The 17,072-nt window shown below is 45.5% G+C and overlaps 1 protein-coding gene across 2 annotated transcripts in view; it reads left to right on the forward strand.

Annotated features, from left to right (window-relative positions):
- PAH (phenylalanine hydroxylase) overlaps positions 1–17,072 on the forward strand; it is a 260,469-nt gene that overhangs the window by 212,481 nt on the left and 30,916 nt on the right. For both annotated transcript variants that reach the window (XM_086919176.1, XM_086919177.1), the window contains one exon: positions 6,561–6,656. In XM_086919176.1, the coding sequence (XP_086775302.1) occupies positions 6,561–6,656 (96 nt within the window). The remainder of the gene's footprint in view (positions 1–6,560; positions 6,657–17,072) is intronic.

A 17,072-nucleotide genomic window follows, 5' to 3' on the forward strand; every position in this document is an offset into this window, starting at 1 on the left:
TGGTAGAGTGCTAGCAGGCTCATTAGGGAGGCCAATTGCTGCCCGAACAGTGTTAACATATTTAATCCACCCATTTTGTTCATGTCTAGGGCGGACACTTCGTTAACAGCAGCTACATAAGGGCCAGGACGGGGGTGGTTACCAACCTATACCAAAAAAGCAAGGGGCGCAGACTTGCTTGGTCATGTATAGACCTAACTCCCAGGTCCAGTTTCAAAGGAAGGAGGGGGTGCTATGGAGCAGGGCCACAAGACTTCTAAAAAACTTGTTTTCAACTGTTGTTAATTTCCTTGTGTCCACCAGAACCCACAGTTCTGCCCCATAGAGTACACTACTCACAACCTTTGAGCTGTAGAGTTTAAGAGCTGGGGCTACGGGCTTCATATATGATAAGCAAATCTCATGCCGCAATGCCCCTGCTAGCTGAGAGAATTTTAGGGACGCCTTGTTCAACTGATTATTCCAGGTCATGCTATCGGAGACCACTATGCCCAAATATTCAAAGGAGTTAACTCTCTCCAAAGGGACATTATCTAGGACCAGGTTCCATTTGAAGGATTTACGACGGTTCTTTATCATCAACTTGGTTTTGAGGGTATTAATAGCCAAGCCCCTCACATCACAGAAAGCCTTAAATTTGTCCAGGAGCTTCTGGAGACCCAAAGTGTTTTAGATACCAAAAGGGTATCATCAGCGAAAAGCAAAGTAGCTATCATCTGATTCGTCAATGAAGGATCATTAGCTGGATTTGAACATAAAAGGTTGACAATCTGGTTGACATAATGGGAAAACAGGGTAGGGGCCAATACGCACCCTTGGTGTACCCCGCGCCGGATCTTAATTGGGTCGGTAAGTTGCCCCTGGTTGCCTCACCTCACACGTGCAGTTATCTTCATGCAACCTGACCAAGGGTTCTAGAATTTCGAGGAGCATTCCCATGTTCATGAGGGTTTGCCAGAGTTGGTCTCTGGGGACAAGGTCAAAGGCAGTTTTGAGGTCTATAAAGGCAAGATATAAGCTGCCTTTCCCCAACACAACCACCTTCCAATATAGCAAGAGAAGGTGAAAAGCCTTGTCAATAGTGCTGGTCTTCTGTCGAAAGCCTGCTTGTACGGGAGAGAGGATGTTCTTCTCATCCATCCAGGTTTGGATTTTAGTTAAAAGCGAGCGACAGAAGACATTTTGAGCGCAATCTATCAAACTAATTGGATGGTAGTTGGAGTGCTTAGACCTGTCCCCTTTTTTGAAGATTGGAATCACTTCCGGCCCTTTCCACGAGTTCGGAATCTTTCCTCCTCCGGCAATGTCATTGGCCAAGTTCATAAAGTAAGTTGCCCAGTTCGCCCTGTCAGCACAGAAGAGATCGCCTGGGATGCAGTCTGGGCCTGGGGCTTTAGCAGGTATAATGGCATCTAACGAGCTCATAATCTCTTTCCTAGTAAATACAATTATGCTTCGTTGGACGTCCAAGTTGGGGGGCATCCGAAAACTATCGGTAGAATTTCCTAAAGAATATAGCTCAATAAAATGTTTGTACCATTCTAATGATGTAATGTTGTTGGCCACGGGAGGGTTACGTTCAAAATTTGTCTTGGCCACTAACAGCCAGAATTGTCGAGGGTCAGGTTGACCAATAGCCTCCTCTAGTTCTTCCCATCTCCCTTCATCCCATAGCTTTTTGACTATGCCCTGTACCTGTTTATAGGCCCTTCTGCATTCACGGATGCTTACTTGGTCCCTATTTTTAATAGCTGTGGTCAATCTTGCTCTAGCAAGCCTACAGTATATATTGTACAACATATTTGCTCCAAGGCGGCTACCCTGGAAGGATCTGGTCTTTGAAAAGGGGATGTAAAAGAAAGTAGCCAATTGCTCGAAGAACGCTTCGTGAAGTGCACTACAGGTGTTCAAGGACTGAGAGTCGATACTTGCTGGTCCTAATATTGCTAAATACTCGGCTAGAACTTCATTGATTTTTAGCATTTTAAGTTTGTCCGCCAGGACCATGGGCCATTTAGGCCGCCGCTTAACATTTGTGGCACTCAACACCCTTGTGCATAGTGGGACAGTAGAGTCCTGCCGAATACTCCCCCATAGTTGGCTAATGGATAAGTGGAGGGAGTTGTGATGCATATCTATCTATGAATACTCAGCAGTCACAGTTAGGGCAGCAAATCGATTGCGCAGTGGGAACTCTTCCAATCCGCTATTGGCTGTTGGGCAGGAAGGGCCATCCGTATCCAGGACGCTGGATGTAATCATGTTATGCTCGTCTGCAACTGCAGATGATTTAGATTTCTTAGAAGCAAGTTTAAATAGATTCGGGATGTTTCCATAACCAGCAGTGGATGGGAGGGATTTAGCATCGGGGATTCCAGCTGATGGGGGACTAGGAGCAGGGGCGGGTGGTGACAACAATTCCTCACAACCAGGGATGATATTCTCTATACAATCTAGTATTTCTTCACCAGTACCCCCTTCTCTCTCATCGCCTTTTGAAGTTGCCAAGGTCCGTTTTTTTAATCACTTTTTCCTAGCACCTCCCTGCCCAGGTTCAATCTCTTTCCGCTTCCCCATTGCAGGAACTGATGAACAAATTTAAATATTTTCAACAAGGTAATTAAGTCAGCAACGTAACACAGCACTATATATTATCCCCAGTGATTGAAGGCACAATGCACAAGGTCCAGAGAATGTCCAGAGAATGTTAATGGAGGTGTAGCTAAGCACCACCACCAAACATTTAGATGACAGGGGCCCCTCCCAAAGCAACCTGCCACTGGTCCCGGCTGGCACTAGCAGTACCAAGGTCATAACAGTACCAAGGTCCTTCACTGGTGGCAAGGCGAGGGGACAAGGGCACACCACCAAACTCCACAAGGGAATTGCACATCCACAGGGGAACCACTGTGTGCACTCCTAAGGGGGGTCAAGCGCAGATCCTCCAGCCCACCACAAGGTACACCCAAGCTGCAGCCGCGCCCTTGTCTCCCCGTTCAGACTGCCAGTTTAGGGATCTTGCGTGTGGCGGTGGCCCCTCTAGAGGATGCGTGCTGCAGCCAAAAGTTCTCCCCAGGGCACTGCAGCTCGAGATGAGGGGCGCCAAATGTGCTTCTAGACCGCCCCAAGTCGCGGACTCTCCCGGAATGGGCACCGGGTGTCGAACAGGCCTCGGCGCATCCACCTCACAGCCCTGGAGAACTCTAGACGCAGCTCCTCATTCCGTCATTCCTTCGCCCGCAGCGTTGAAGCGGCAGGCTCAGTTCCCCGGGCCGAGAGTGAGTCTGAGGCACCAACACGCCAATCACCAGCCTCCCGGCTGCTCCACACCAATGCCGGTCCGGCACAGCCCCCAACATGAGGCCACAGCTGGACAATATGATTTTACTGTAAAATGTTTACCATAAATCTTATAGTATGTTGTTCCTTTTTAGATTTATGGTATAACAAAATCTTTAAAATATATACGCTTCTAGAAAGTTAGCCTAAAAAAGGGGGGTACAGTTAAAGTGTTCATCTCCAGACTGGTTTTTAAAAATTAAATCTGGACACATAGATTAAATCCGGTCAACACGTGTTTCCCAACTTCATGCGGTTTTCTTCTAGAGGATTTAGAGCCCACTGATATCGTCAATGGGTTAGCTAAGTATGTAAGGGTGTTCTCCTCTGTATGGCTTTGTATGTTAAACAGCCGCTATTACATTTAATCCTAGCCCCTAGTGGGAGCCAGTTCAATATTCATATGATTGATGAAAAATTGTAAATTGTTTGATCAGAGATTAGTCTTACTTCTAGATGGATTAATGTTTTGAATGGTGGGTGAATGGATTTTTTAATGTAAGCTAGTATTACATTGCCATAATCGAGTCATGTAACTATTAACCCCTTAGGGTATAAGGCACCTCCAAAGTGCCCCCCCCCCGCTCTGCCCCAGAGCTGCACCTTTTTTTTTAGATTTGGGTCAGTTTGTTCTAGGTCTTATGACTTTTTTTTTTACAAAAGGTATCCAAGGTATCCAGGCCAAATTGCTTCCTCCTTTTCTCCTTTTCCCCAACTGTTGGGATTCTATAGGTACCCAATGTTTATGGATTCCCCTTGAGGGAACATAGAAAATGGCCAATATGCAGCGAAATGGGGTCTTCAAAAAAATAGGAAATAGTGTTGTGCATAATAGTTTATGTTTTTCTGTGCTAGGATTGCTGCCCTCTTCCCAGCTTCCAGGAACTTGCAGAGTGTTGGTCAAAATTTTGCACTTTCTATTAAGCCTGGGTGAAATTTCACATACACTAGCAAATTTGTAATTTTGGAAATGTCGAATTATTGTTGTAAAAGTACCCACATTACACCATTATACCACAACAATTATTCCATGGGGTATTTAAACAACTAGCAACAACTTATTTAAACAGGAGGTCCTAGGGAAAAATATTTAGAGACCAGATGGAATTTTATCCCCTAAACAACTGACATACAAATGGGTGTTGTTCACTACACATGTTTTTGGTGCTATTTTTAAAAGTGCAAAATGCATCCTCCATTCCAAAAGGGACAGAAGGGCTCATTTCATACTAACATATAGCATTAAATGCTAAATTTGCAATTTGTATAAGTATGCATAACTTCACACAATTTTCCAGAAATGTTGTGTAAATATGTGAAATTACAATATGTGAAGTTGGCACACTCCTAGTTTCTAGTTACTTGTTGTATGTGAGGAAATGAGGTGTGCATCTCATGAATGAACCCTGGAAACTGCATTTCTGAATAGTAGACAAAAGTTTGATTTCAGCAGTCGTACATTGGTGTGGATCACTCATGGTTTCCCAAAGAAATTATTTATTGAAATCAAAATCGAATGAGCGTAGTTAGGAAACTAGGAGAAGGTGACAATGTTTTCAACCGTCATTTTTTGTCCACTTCGCCTAGCTACAAAAATAATATACTGTTACGTCCATCTGACTCTCCTGGTTACAGGGTTGTATAGTTATTGTTGGTTGTTCAAACCGAGAGCCATCAACTGTCCTACAGCTCATAACAATTTTTCATTGTGTCCTGACCATGCATCACTGCATAAGGTAACATGGAATTAATGAACCATTGGCATCAAGGAAAGCTATGCAATTTTGAAATGCTTCCATAAATATAAATTTAGGAAAAGTGGTTACTTGTACAACTCAGAAAATCCAATCATGATTTATATCATGTAATTCTGGATCAGAGAACATTTTGCAAACTCTGTTCTGTGCTGCACACTGACTTAAAGTTGCAAACCAAAAAATGTATTGATATTCAATGGATGATAAAATATCCCTCACTTCTCCCATTAACAATCCTAGCCCATGTGTGTGAGTAGGTCTACGTCTCAGAACTTAAAAGTCTGAAAAAAACATACCGTGGCAAAGTCTAGAGTTTTGACATGATTTAGATTGATCCTTAAACATAGCAATTTTACTATTGACAATAAGAATAGGGATAATCCTTCCACGTTTAGTTCAAGGAGTATTTTGAGGGTACTCTTTTTGTCAATCAAAGGATGATCAGCATGAATTATCTCTTCCCTGTGCTGCAAATTGTTGGATAGAGTGTCTAAATATTAAGATGTGCCCGATGTATACTGAAGATTCCATTTGGGGCAGTTCATATTTTTAGTTGAGTAATAAGACCCCATATCAGAAACTTTGTATTAACCCTCCCCCCCCCCCACACCCTACCAGGATCCACTAGGGAAAAAATCAAATGATATCACAACTGAACCACTGGTACAATTATCTGTGAGCATTCATCCCAAAACAATTTGGTATTGTATAAACATCAGAAATCTCAGTAGCAGAGACTGTGGTAATTTTTGGACCAATAAATAAACTGGCATCACCGTCGTTCACAGTTATGCACTAGATTTGACTCATTCCCAGCTCAAACTGTTTATTTTTATTATGTAGAAGGTTACGTAAAAATCAAATAAAAGCAAAGTCTGTTGAAGATAGGAAAGAGCGAGCTCTTAGGATTGATATAGGTAGATAGATAGATAGATAGATAGATAGATAGATAGATAGATAGATAGATAGATAGATAGATAGATAGATAGATAGATAGATAGATAGATAGATAGATAACAGGTAACTGGGTAATGTGGTCCACCACTGCAATCAAAGGGTTATGGTGACTTCATGAACCAGGAGACTGAAGGTCTGTAAATGTCATCAGAACCCCCAAGATGGCCCTATTGAGCCATTTGAACATGGTACCCATTACATCTTTTTTATATTGGATATTTATTTTGTGACATTTAGATAGAAAAACATCTGTTTCCTTCAAGGTGCAGCTTACAATGGGATCTGTTTGGAATTAGATGATGTATTATTAACAAAACATTGGGTAATGGTGTGAATCAGTGGATTTAGGGGAAGAATATGCACCAATTCTACACATATAGCAATTTTATCAGAAAAGTATTTCTTAGTGAAAAATGTGTTAAAGGTTATACTAGCTACAAATTGTCAAAGGCCTTGTCTAGTCTCTCAACATGATATCCTTCTTGCATTGTGTTTCTCCAAATTTAGGTTTATTGGTTTACTGTGGAATTTGGGCTCTGCAAGCAAGACGATAAGATCAAAGCATATGGTGCAGGTCTACTGTCTTCATTTGGTGAACTACAGGTTACATTTCATTTAATCTTTTACTTTATGAAATAGTAAACATGTTTGCTTATGTTTTTAGCTTCTTTTTGAAAATGTATGATGTTAACACTAATAAAGATTCTATTTCTGTGGTTTTCTCTCTTACCGTGTATATTTAGAGAGAGAAATTTTAAATGTGTATCATCTCCATAGTTGCCCACTGAGTGGATGCTCAACCAATCATGGCCAACCACGAAACATATGAATATATATTTCAGCATAATATTTGCATAACAGAAACAAACACGCTGGCCAAGATGTAGCATTGCATTGATAGTAAAACTTGAATGCAAATGGAGATCACTGTTTTTGTGACCAGTGTGCTATTTTATGAACCAAATAATGTACTAATAGTTCAGTTCGCAAAATTCTAAACTTTGGTGTAAACCTTTTTTCCCTTCATCTTTGTGGATTTGGTATGTGCTCATAATCTTTCAATCTATTTGGACAGTGATTATTATTGATTTGGCTACCAATGCAGCTTCTAATGAAAGGTCTAAAAAGAGGTACACTATAACAATGAGGATTTTTTTTGTTTTATTTGCTCAAGATATCTCTATGGTTAGCCCTTCAGATTACATTACTTCATTCCCAGTTTTGTAAGGACAATTCCTATAATCCTCAAGCATAACATATCGGAAATGTCACCTTAACAATCTGCATATTAGTTTATTTTTGTGCAATTTCAGAAACGGCATCATAGAGAGAGTTTATAGGCTTGCAATGCATGTGCCTTTTTCCAGGTACGTTTTGACTGCACAGCTGTTGCTAAAAGAATCACTACTGAGTGTGGGCTTTGGCTCCACCTACATGTCTATTTCCTTAAACTCAGCATTTGATTGTGCAGAAGATGTATGCTTCAGCTGAAATTTCACTTGTATTGCACTTTATTACTTGTTGGAACACTTATGCTCAGTACAGGTGGCGTGACCTGGTAGTGATGACAACCCGATGATACAATATATCAGCTGTCATATGTATGATCTGGTAATCATAAAACGTTAAGACAACTTCGCAGTTTAGAAGTATGCAAGGGTTTTGGTGTTCAACCCTGAAAGTCGAATGTTTGCACTGTGATAATCTGTGTTAGGCCCTCTTTAGACGGATTGTATATTGTTTTCTCAACAGTAATTTTGTACATATCAGTGATATTTATATCCTTATGGAAAAGTTTATGCTCAGTTCAGTTGGACTGAGATGGTTATGGTGACAAGGTGATGATGAAGGCAATTAGACTTATTGGAAAAAGATATATCAGATGCCATATGGCTAATCTGCTTAATACAAGTAGGTTATTACAAAGGAAGTCAACTTAAAGTATTTATTGTGAAAAGCATATGTTAAAACTTTAGGTTTTTTAGCATGGATTGTTACAACACTGTGGTAAAGCCTGTACACGGGTATTTTGTTACATGGATTCTCGCTGATTGAGGCAGTAGGTAAGGAGTTTGATGCTGGGCACCCCTTTTGACAAATCCTGCAGATAGCAGATTTGCACTGTGAAGATTTGCACTGTGGTGTTCATTGCTAGACCCACTGTATAGTCTTATTTTATTCATACTTGCATATATATTTTTCATTTTATAACTCTAAACTCAATAGTAGTCTTGGGGGAAAGCTTATTCTCAATACTGTACACCTGAGTTGGTCATGGTGATAAGCCAAAGGGTATAGGCCTTGTTGTTTCTTTGGGAAAAGTTGTCAGGATTAATACGTCTGGTATGTTTATTACGAAATGATATGACAAGGCAGTAGGCCTGACATATGTGTTGTGAAAAGCATATGTAAAAGCTAATAAGCCTTAATGGGTGAATTGTCATTACACTGTGGTGATGAATGCTGATATTTATTTTGTTACATGGATTCTAACAGGTTACCAGAGTAGGCAAGGATTTTGATGTTTGTCAACCCAGCTGACAGATCTCTGGATAGAAAATTTGCACTGAGTGAATCTTTGCTGGACTGTCAAAGATTGGGCTGTATATCATTTGCCAACTGTAACGTTTTATGCATAGTATTTAGTCGCATGCAAATTAACATACTTTTTAGATGCATGTACATACAGAGAGGAGCTTTGCATCATTCATTTTCAATGTATGTTCTATTTCAGTGTCATTTACATTCTGTTTCCACCCATAAACGCGAATAGAATGGAACACTGGGTTAGCCCATGTAGCCACTAGTTTTAAATCCCTTTCAGGGACAGGAATGCTCTTGATCCCATGTAACTGTCCAGCTAAAATTGAGTGCACTTCAGTGCCACATCATGTGCACAAGTAATTGAGCGTTTCATTTTTTTATTTTTTTACATCGGCCTAATTTGCTCTCCTTGCCTTTACCTAAAGTGTCCAAAACTCCCCAGATAAGAGGTATTAGGCTGCTCAATTCCCACTCATTTCATCTGCAGCGCATCATGTCGTACAGAGCCACTGCTTCTCAATGAAGTGGCCATTTAGTAATTGTATTGTCCATAGTGTACCATTGTTTAACTAGTCCACAATCGCCCCTATATTTAGGAATAACATGTCTGTCATCTTTGGTTGGTACAACAATGAGACATTATGCTCAACACCATTCCAAGATTGTCACCCACTGCTATGATTAATTTTTTTTACTTATTTTTCATTGTGGGCCATGTTTATGCTGCAGGATTAAAAAAAAAAAACTTTTATTCTTTTAATTATCTTACACATACTTGCTTTTTCTGTTTGTGTTTAACTGTAGTAGCGTGCCTGGGTGAATGCAAGGAGTCAGTGAGTGGGAGAATTGATGTATAAATGCCAAGATGAGTGACTCAGTGCATGTAAGTCGAGGTACTGAGTACAGCTGCATCCTGTACCATTAGCAGGGAGGGGACGGCTAGGGCACAAAGGCACAAATAGGCACTCACTCACACTCATGCATTCCCACATATCTATTCACAACACTCACTCCCATGTATTCATGCTAGCACACACACAATAAACATTAAAAACAAAATCATACCTGCGCAGCTCTGCCTTGGAGATTCCATGAGGGGTGGGACTGCTGCCTTCCCTTAGGTCAGCCTGTAGAAAAGGTAGGGCCGATGACCTTTTTCAAAGTTGCCCGGCGCTAACCGCCTCTATTACCACTCAAGTTACCAAACAAAGAGGCAGGCGCTGGAGACTGGAAGGCAAGAAACAAGTTTTATTCCGACGGAGCAGAACACATCAGATCGGACAACAAGGTATCGTCTCGAGGTGCTCTAACAGCCTTTCTGAGGCCTGGCCTCTTATACCCGGGCTTATGACATGTGAGCATTCTTTATTGCAATAAAGACACTTTGAAGTATGAAAAGACATCCCCGGAATCCCCGTTTCAGACCCATCCCACACGTGTCTCATTGTAGAGGTCTCACCCCATATACATTAGGAGGGGGCTATCACACAGCTGGATGTTCCGCCGATTCTTAGAATGTGTGTGCCTGACCGGATCGCAGGGGGTGGGGAGGCCATGATCAATAGTAGTTCCTTTGAGGAGGGGCGACTCGTTACAGTAGGGGGCAATAAACTGTATCCTCAGGCTAGGTGATGACCGGGGATCCGTGCAAACAATCGGGCTCAAAGGAAGGGGGCATCAAAGGAGAGATATTCATGAAAGGAAGGGTCGGTGTGGACAATCGAGAGTAGAGGAAGGGTTTATCAAAAGAGGGGTATTCATGGAAGGAGAGGAGGTGTTGGTCAGGTGCGGGGCGGGACTTCCAGGGACAGAATCACGCGGAGAGTGAGGGTTTATGACTTGTGCATGTGAGAGTGGGGGCAGCCAGGGTGCGTGGGGGATGCTTGCAGGGTCAGGGGAGTGCGCTAATGATCGATTGTGAACAGGGAGACCATGGCACCTAAAATGGCTGCCGTACATATTCGTACGCGAGTCTGAGGAATGGGCAAGATGGCGCAGATGATGTTCAGTTCGCAAACTAAAATTCCACAGTCCTCCCTTTTAACATGTCTCACCAGCTTGTCAATTCGGATCTATCCCCATAAGACCACGTATTTCTATCTCATTGAGGGGACTCATGTGCTCAGTTCTGAAGTCCAAAGTCTTGGGGCACATGCAGTTAGAAATGAGTGAACACAAAGGTGGCAAACATTGAATTCCTAGGCAACACCCACACAGTACCACAACCGGTATCAATATAAATGTGAACAACCTCCATCCCCGATCCTTCAAAGTATCCCAAAACCAGCTTCCAAGCGACCATCCTTCCTGCTCCTGATGAACCTCCGAGGAAAGTCTGTGGAGGTGTTCGATTGCTTTGTAGACTGAAGGCGAGTTATCTGGCACGTAGGTGCAACAGCTGGATCCGATGATGCGGCATGCTCCTCCACGGTCGGCTAGAACTACATCTAGAACAAGGCGGTTTTGAAGAGCCACCAGGCGGACTGCCTGAAGCTCAGCCGTGTTGTTAGCGAGGATGCCAGCCGTGATGTTGATGGTCGTTTCTACTGCCTGGGTCAGATGTCGGATGGCGCGGCTGTTTGCCATCGGGCCCCACAGAGGAACAAGTCCCTTCACCGCATCCAGGAACTGTGCTCCGGTGGAGTCGGCTTGTCCAATGTCTCCGGCGCGCTTTTGCCGGTGATGGTTGGCTGGGGCCACATACGTTGGGGGGAGAATGAAGGCGATGTAGCAAGTACCCCCCCAACCTTTCGGGAGCCAAGTGTAAGCTTTGGTGCCACAAACAAAGTACATATTCGGAGAAGCAACAAAGGAGGGGGGATCAATCGTGTCCAATGTCCTGGTGATGTGGCAGGAACTGTGACCCACCAGCTGTTTCCCAGGCCTTTGATGCACACAAGGCCCGTGACATTGATAACAGACAGAGCCACAGTTAGAGTGGCAGCAGTTCGTTTCCGTAAGTAGGAGAAGGTGGGTCTAGCTGGATTATGGAGCACCTGCATCTCAACCCGTTCTTTGGCAGGGATGTCCATATGGAAGGTGGAACCAGAGGTCAAAGGGCAAAAGGGAGCAGACGTCCTTCCGGTTTTGTTCAGCCAGAACCCATAGTAAAAGTGTGACACTGTTTGACCAGAAGTGGCGTTGTCCCTGTGGCTCTCTTGCAAGAGGATCAACCAGGCAAGGCAGGAGCCGTGAACTGAGAAAGGTGAAGGGATGAATGGGATAGAGTGTCCGGTGGCATGCGGGAGCAACCCGCAGATCCAACAGTTGGTGGCGTTGGCTGCAAGGTTGTGTTGGTGCAACAGTTGCACGAAGGAATTGTTCCAGAACTCCTTATGCCTTTCTCGGAGCTGAGGCGAAAGGGAGATCAGGTGATGCTCTTTCATAGTGGTTGGCTGCACAGTGGTCAGCAATATCTGGTGAGCGGGTGTGCTTTCCTCCAAGATCCAGAAGGAAGTCATGAGGAGGAGGCAAAAGAGGAAGACAATGAAGAAGGCGATTGTCTTTGATTTGTGCATACTGTCAGTCTTTGGGTTCCTGTAGTGGGTATTTCCGGTTGCTTCCATCATCTTCTTATCTGGCGCTTCCATCATCTTCAAGGTGCTCGGTAGCGGGCAGAACCACAGACTTAGTTTAGCTTCTCTCCGGGTAACCCTTGGTTGTGTTTAGGCCACCGTTCTGAGATTTAACTTAGTCCGTGGTCTACTTAGCCGAAGCTCCCTCCTTTCGACGCAGGAAATACCCTTCCTTGGATGGCACAGTGGGATCAGAGAATTTTGCAACTTCGAGTGCCTCAGTATCAGGATAGCAGTTCAGTGATGGCCGATCCTTGTTCAGGAGCTCTTCCTGGGTGTCGACGTTTTCTGTTGTGGCCAGGGTCGAGGAGACCTTCTTGCAGTGGTGTGCGTGCAGCCAGTGCCGTTTCCCCTCCACTCGAAGGGCCGTCCGGGTGGTGATCAGTACTTGCCAGGGGCCCGTCCACCGGGGTTCCAGACTCTTTGCCCGTTGAAAATTCCGGACTAGCACATAATCCCCCGGTTGGATGTCGTGGCCCGGACCCCTGGAAGCATCGGGGATGGCCTGCTGCACCTGTTGATGAATGACAGACAACGTTTTAGTTAATTTGTACAAGTAATCTGACAGCAGGACGTCGGGGACGTCGCGAATGGAGGTCGGTTTGGGGGCAGTCCAGAGGTTCATCGGTCGCCCAAATACGACCTCGTAGGGGGTCAAATGGTGCTTAGTGAGAGTGGAGCGCATTGATAGCAACGCCAGTGGGAGGGCATCTGGCCACTTAAGTCCTGTGGAGGCCACTATTTTTGACAGCTTTAGTTTCAGTGTAGCGTTGTGTCGCTCGACTAAGCCAGCGGATTGAGGGTGGAAGACCGCATGAAACCTCTGTTTTACACCCAACCCCTTCAAGATTAGTTGGATAACTTCAGCTATGAAGTGGGGGCCGTTGTCGCTCCATAAAATTCGACAATGGCCGTAGCGAGGGAAAAACTCTTTCAGTAGTACTTTGGCAGTAGTCATGGCAGTGTTATCACGGGTTGGATAGGCTTCTACCCATTTGCTAAAGGCACATACAATGATTAATACATATTTCAAGCTTTGGCATATTTCTAGCTGGATGTAATCCATCTGGAGGACCTCAAAGGGGTGGTCGGGGATCCCAAACCCTCCCCGGGGTACCACAGTTCCTTTCCCGGGGTTGTGTTGCAGGCAGATAAGGCACTGCTGGACCAGGCATTTGGCTGAGTCGGGGATTTTGTCGTTGTGCCAGACTTTGGAAATGAGTTCAGTCATGGGGGCAGATCCTATGTGTGCGGGAGAGTGTGGCATAGTCAGTATGGGAATCAAGTATGAGTCAGGCAGCAACCATTTGTTTGCATCTTTTGTCCGCCAGCAGCCTTCATCGTCCTTTAATCCCACCCGTGCCCACTCGGTCAGTTCGTGAGGGGTGCTGGCCGACTGGATGTCCCTAATTGTCTCCCTAGCGTCAGTCCATTTTTCTGCTTGTGACCTGGCCACATACATGCGTGTCATCGTCCTATTCTCAGCTGTGGTTCGGGCAGTGATGTCGGCCAGCGCATTTCCCTGTCCGACTAGGTCCGTCACCTTCTTGTGTGCCTGACATTTGATCACTGCTAATCGTTTCGGTAGGAGAACTGCTTCAATCAGGGCGGAAACTAGATCTCCGTGGAGGATGGGCGTGCCATGGGACGTCAGGAATCCCCTTTCCCTCCACAAGAGCCCAAAATGATGAACCACCCCGAAGGCATACTGGCTGTCCGTGTAAATGTTCGCCGTGGTTCCTGCCGCTATGATACATGCTCGTGTGAGGGCAATTAGCTCTGCCGCCTGTGCGGATCGTTGTGTGATGCGGGCTGTCTCAACTACTGTTCGGGCTGTCGTTACCGCATAGGCAGCTGAAGTGGTGCCGTCTGGGAGTTTGATGCAAGAGCCGTCTACCCATAGCTCTCCATCAGGGTCTGTAAAAGCAGTGTCTCGGAGATCAACTCTACTCCTGGTCTGTTCGTTCGTGCGGGTCACACAGTCGTGTATAGGGGGCACATCGGGGTCATTTTCAGGCAAGGGCAACAGTGTGGCAGGATTCAAAGTCGTGCATCTCTTCAGAGTGATGTGGGGTGCAAGTAGAGTCAATTCGTACCCCGTCAGTCGTGCACTAGTCAGGTGTTGAGTCTTGGTCTGGTTCAAAAGGGTGTCGACCGCGTGGGCTACTAACACCGTGAGGGAGTTCGAAAGTACGATTCCCTCACTCTGACGGATAGAGACAGCAGCGGCGGCTACTGCTCGAAGGCAGGCAGGCAAAGCTCTGGCGACAGGGTCAAGAGTGGCAGAGAAATAGGCACAAGGGCGCTGCTTAGAGCCGATGGGCTGAGTTAGGACAGATAACGCGCATCCCTCCCTTTCGTGAGTGAAGAGGGAGAAGGGCTTGGAGTAATCTGGTGTTCCCAGGACAGGTGCTGAGCAAAGGGCATCCCGCAACTCTTTAAAGGACGTTTGACATTCGGGGGTCCAAGGGAGTGGGAAGGGGACATCTTTGGCCAACAGGGAAAGTAGGGGTTTGATAATGAGACTGAAATTTGGTAACCATTGTCGGCAGAAAGAGGTAAGACCCACTAAAGAACGGACTTGCTTCTGTGTTTTTGGGACGGGGGTATCTAGGATGGTTTGGATTCGGTCGGGCGTAAGTTTCCTCCCTTCTTTGGACAGGAGATGGCCTAGGTATGTCACTTGGGACTGGCAGAACTGCAGTTTCTTTTTGGAGACTTTGTGGCCATTTTCCGCAAGAAAGTGCAGGAGTTGGATAGTGGCCGTGATGGCAAGTGGAGTGGTGTCGGCCGCCAAAAGGATATCATCGACATATTGGATCAACACCACTCCATCTGGTAGCTGGACGGCGTCCAGCTGTCTTTTGAGGGCCTGGCTGTAAATGCTGGGACTTTCAGTGTAGCCCTGGGGAGCTCTACAAAATCGGTACGAACGGTTTTTCAGGGTGAAGCCGAAGAGATAACGGCTGTCTGGGTGGATGGGGATAGAGAAAAATGCATTCTTAAGATCAAGAACAGTGAAGGTGGTGGCAGTGGATGGGATGAGGGTCAGAATGGTGGTGATGTCTGAGACTACGGGGTACTGTGGCACAACCACTTTGTTGACCTCTCGTAGGTCGATGATGAAGCGGTACGCTTTCTCATCTCCCTCACCTTGCTTTTTAACAATGGGTAGGATAGGGCTGTTACAGACATTGCTAACCACTTTCTCTATCACTCCTGCATCTACCAGGGACTGAATAATCGCTACCAATGCCTTCTCGCCTTCGGGTGATATTCGGTACTGTGGGAGTTTCGGGAGCGTTGCGTCTTGTCGAACAGTTATGTGCACAGGGTCAATCATCATTCGTCCTACATCAGAGTCGTTTTTGGCCCATAGGTACGGGGGCAGGGTGTCGAGCAAGGACAGGTCAGCATCAGTTATAGAGTACATATGTCGTGCGGGGCAGGGTCTGGACATGCTCGGGTTGTCGTACAGGATGACTCGGACTCCATCTGGGGAACACCTAATGGTAGTTCGGAAATGTTTTAGTAAGTCAATACCCATAATGGCGTCGGGGGAGTTGGAGGAGAGCAGAAATGTTGTGTCAGTAGGGTGGTTTCCTAGGTCGAAGGGGATAGGTACAGACAGGAGATTAGTGGAGGGCGTTCCATCGAAACCTATCGATGTAATGTGTGAGCCAGACAAGGGTGCCTTTGGGATCAGTCGTTTTGATAACACACTACGTGTCGCTCCAGTGTCTACCAAGAATGGAGACTTTGTACCCAGGACCTTAGCGGTGACGTAAGGACCTTGCTGGTCAACACAGAGCTCGACTGGATCCCTCCCTTGCCCCTGGCAGTCCTATGCAAAGTCGGGGGCGTTCTCACAGTCAGACAGTTGATACTGGTTCTGTCAGGGGCGGTCAAACGTGTTCGATCTACCTGGTCTGTCGTTGTTGGTGTCGTTTGTGTGCCCTCGCCCCTGCCCTCTAGTCCTGGGGCCATTCGTCATAATCCTTGTCTCTTTATTTTTAATTAGTTCCAGAAGAGCCGGACATTGAGACTTCCAATGCCCGAATCCTCTGCAAAATGCGCACTGATTATCCTCTATGTCCCTACGTCCAGAGTAGGAAGTAGGTGTGCGGTCTTTTGGGGGTGGATTTCTAGGGGCAGCTGACTGGTAGCTCCCCCTGTGGGGTTCTCTTCCGACTGCCACCCCTTGTATCTGGGCTATCATCACCCTTTCTTTCAGATCTTTCTTCTTTCTCTCGGATGCCCTGTCATTCTCATTCTTTTGGTGTTCGTAGTACTGAGCCATTTGAAGGATAGCTGCGGGCTTGGAGGCCCCCCAACTACTCTCGCTCGTCTGTAACTTTTGGGAGACCTCTTGCGATAGACCCTTTACATAGTTTTGCACGAATAGGTGTTGTCCGGTTGCAGTGGTCATGTCTTGGCCACTGTAGTCGGAGAACACTGTCTCAAATCGGGAGAAGTATTCTGATACATCTTCCAGAGGTTTCTGACGGCAAGCCGTGACTATCGACCAATCTACCTTTTTCTCTGGGATCAATGTCTTTAGCTTCTGAACTATTTTGTCCGGGAGTTCCAGTATGTCTTTTACCGGTTTCTTTCCGGGCTCTCGCCGTCTATCTAGCTCACTGAGTTGATTCCAGGTATGGCCGAACAGATCTGTGTGGTCGGCTTTCCGGATTTGCTTCCACACGTCAGCCGGCAGACATAACCCGAAAAACAAGTCAATGTCCGCTAGAGTCATTATCGTTGAACCCAAGGCTGTGCCTAGTTCGGTATAAAATGCTGTCGGGTTCTTTATTAAATCGGGCAGGGTTTGCCTAAAAGTTAAAATATCTTGACGATCCCATGGTTGATAAACCCAATTGTACACAACCCTCCCTTTTGC

Source organism: Lissotriton vulgaris, chromosome 1_1, assembly GCF_964263255.1.
Source record: "Lissotriton vulgaris chromosome 1_1, aLisVul1.2, whole genome shotgun sequence".
NCBI classification, from domain to species: Eukaryota; Metazoa; Chordata; class Amphibia; order Caudata; family Salamandridae; genus Lissotriton; species Lissotriton vulgaris.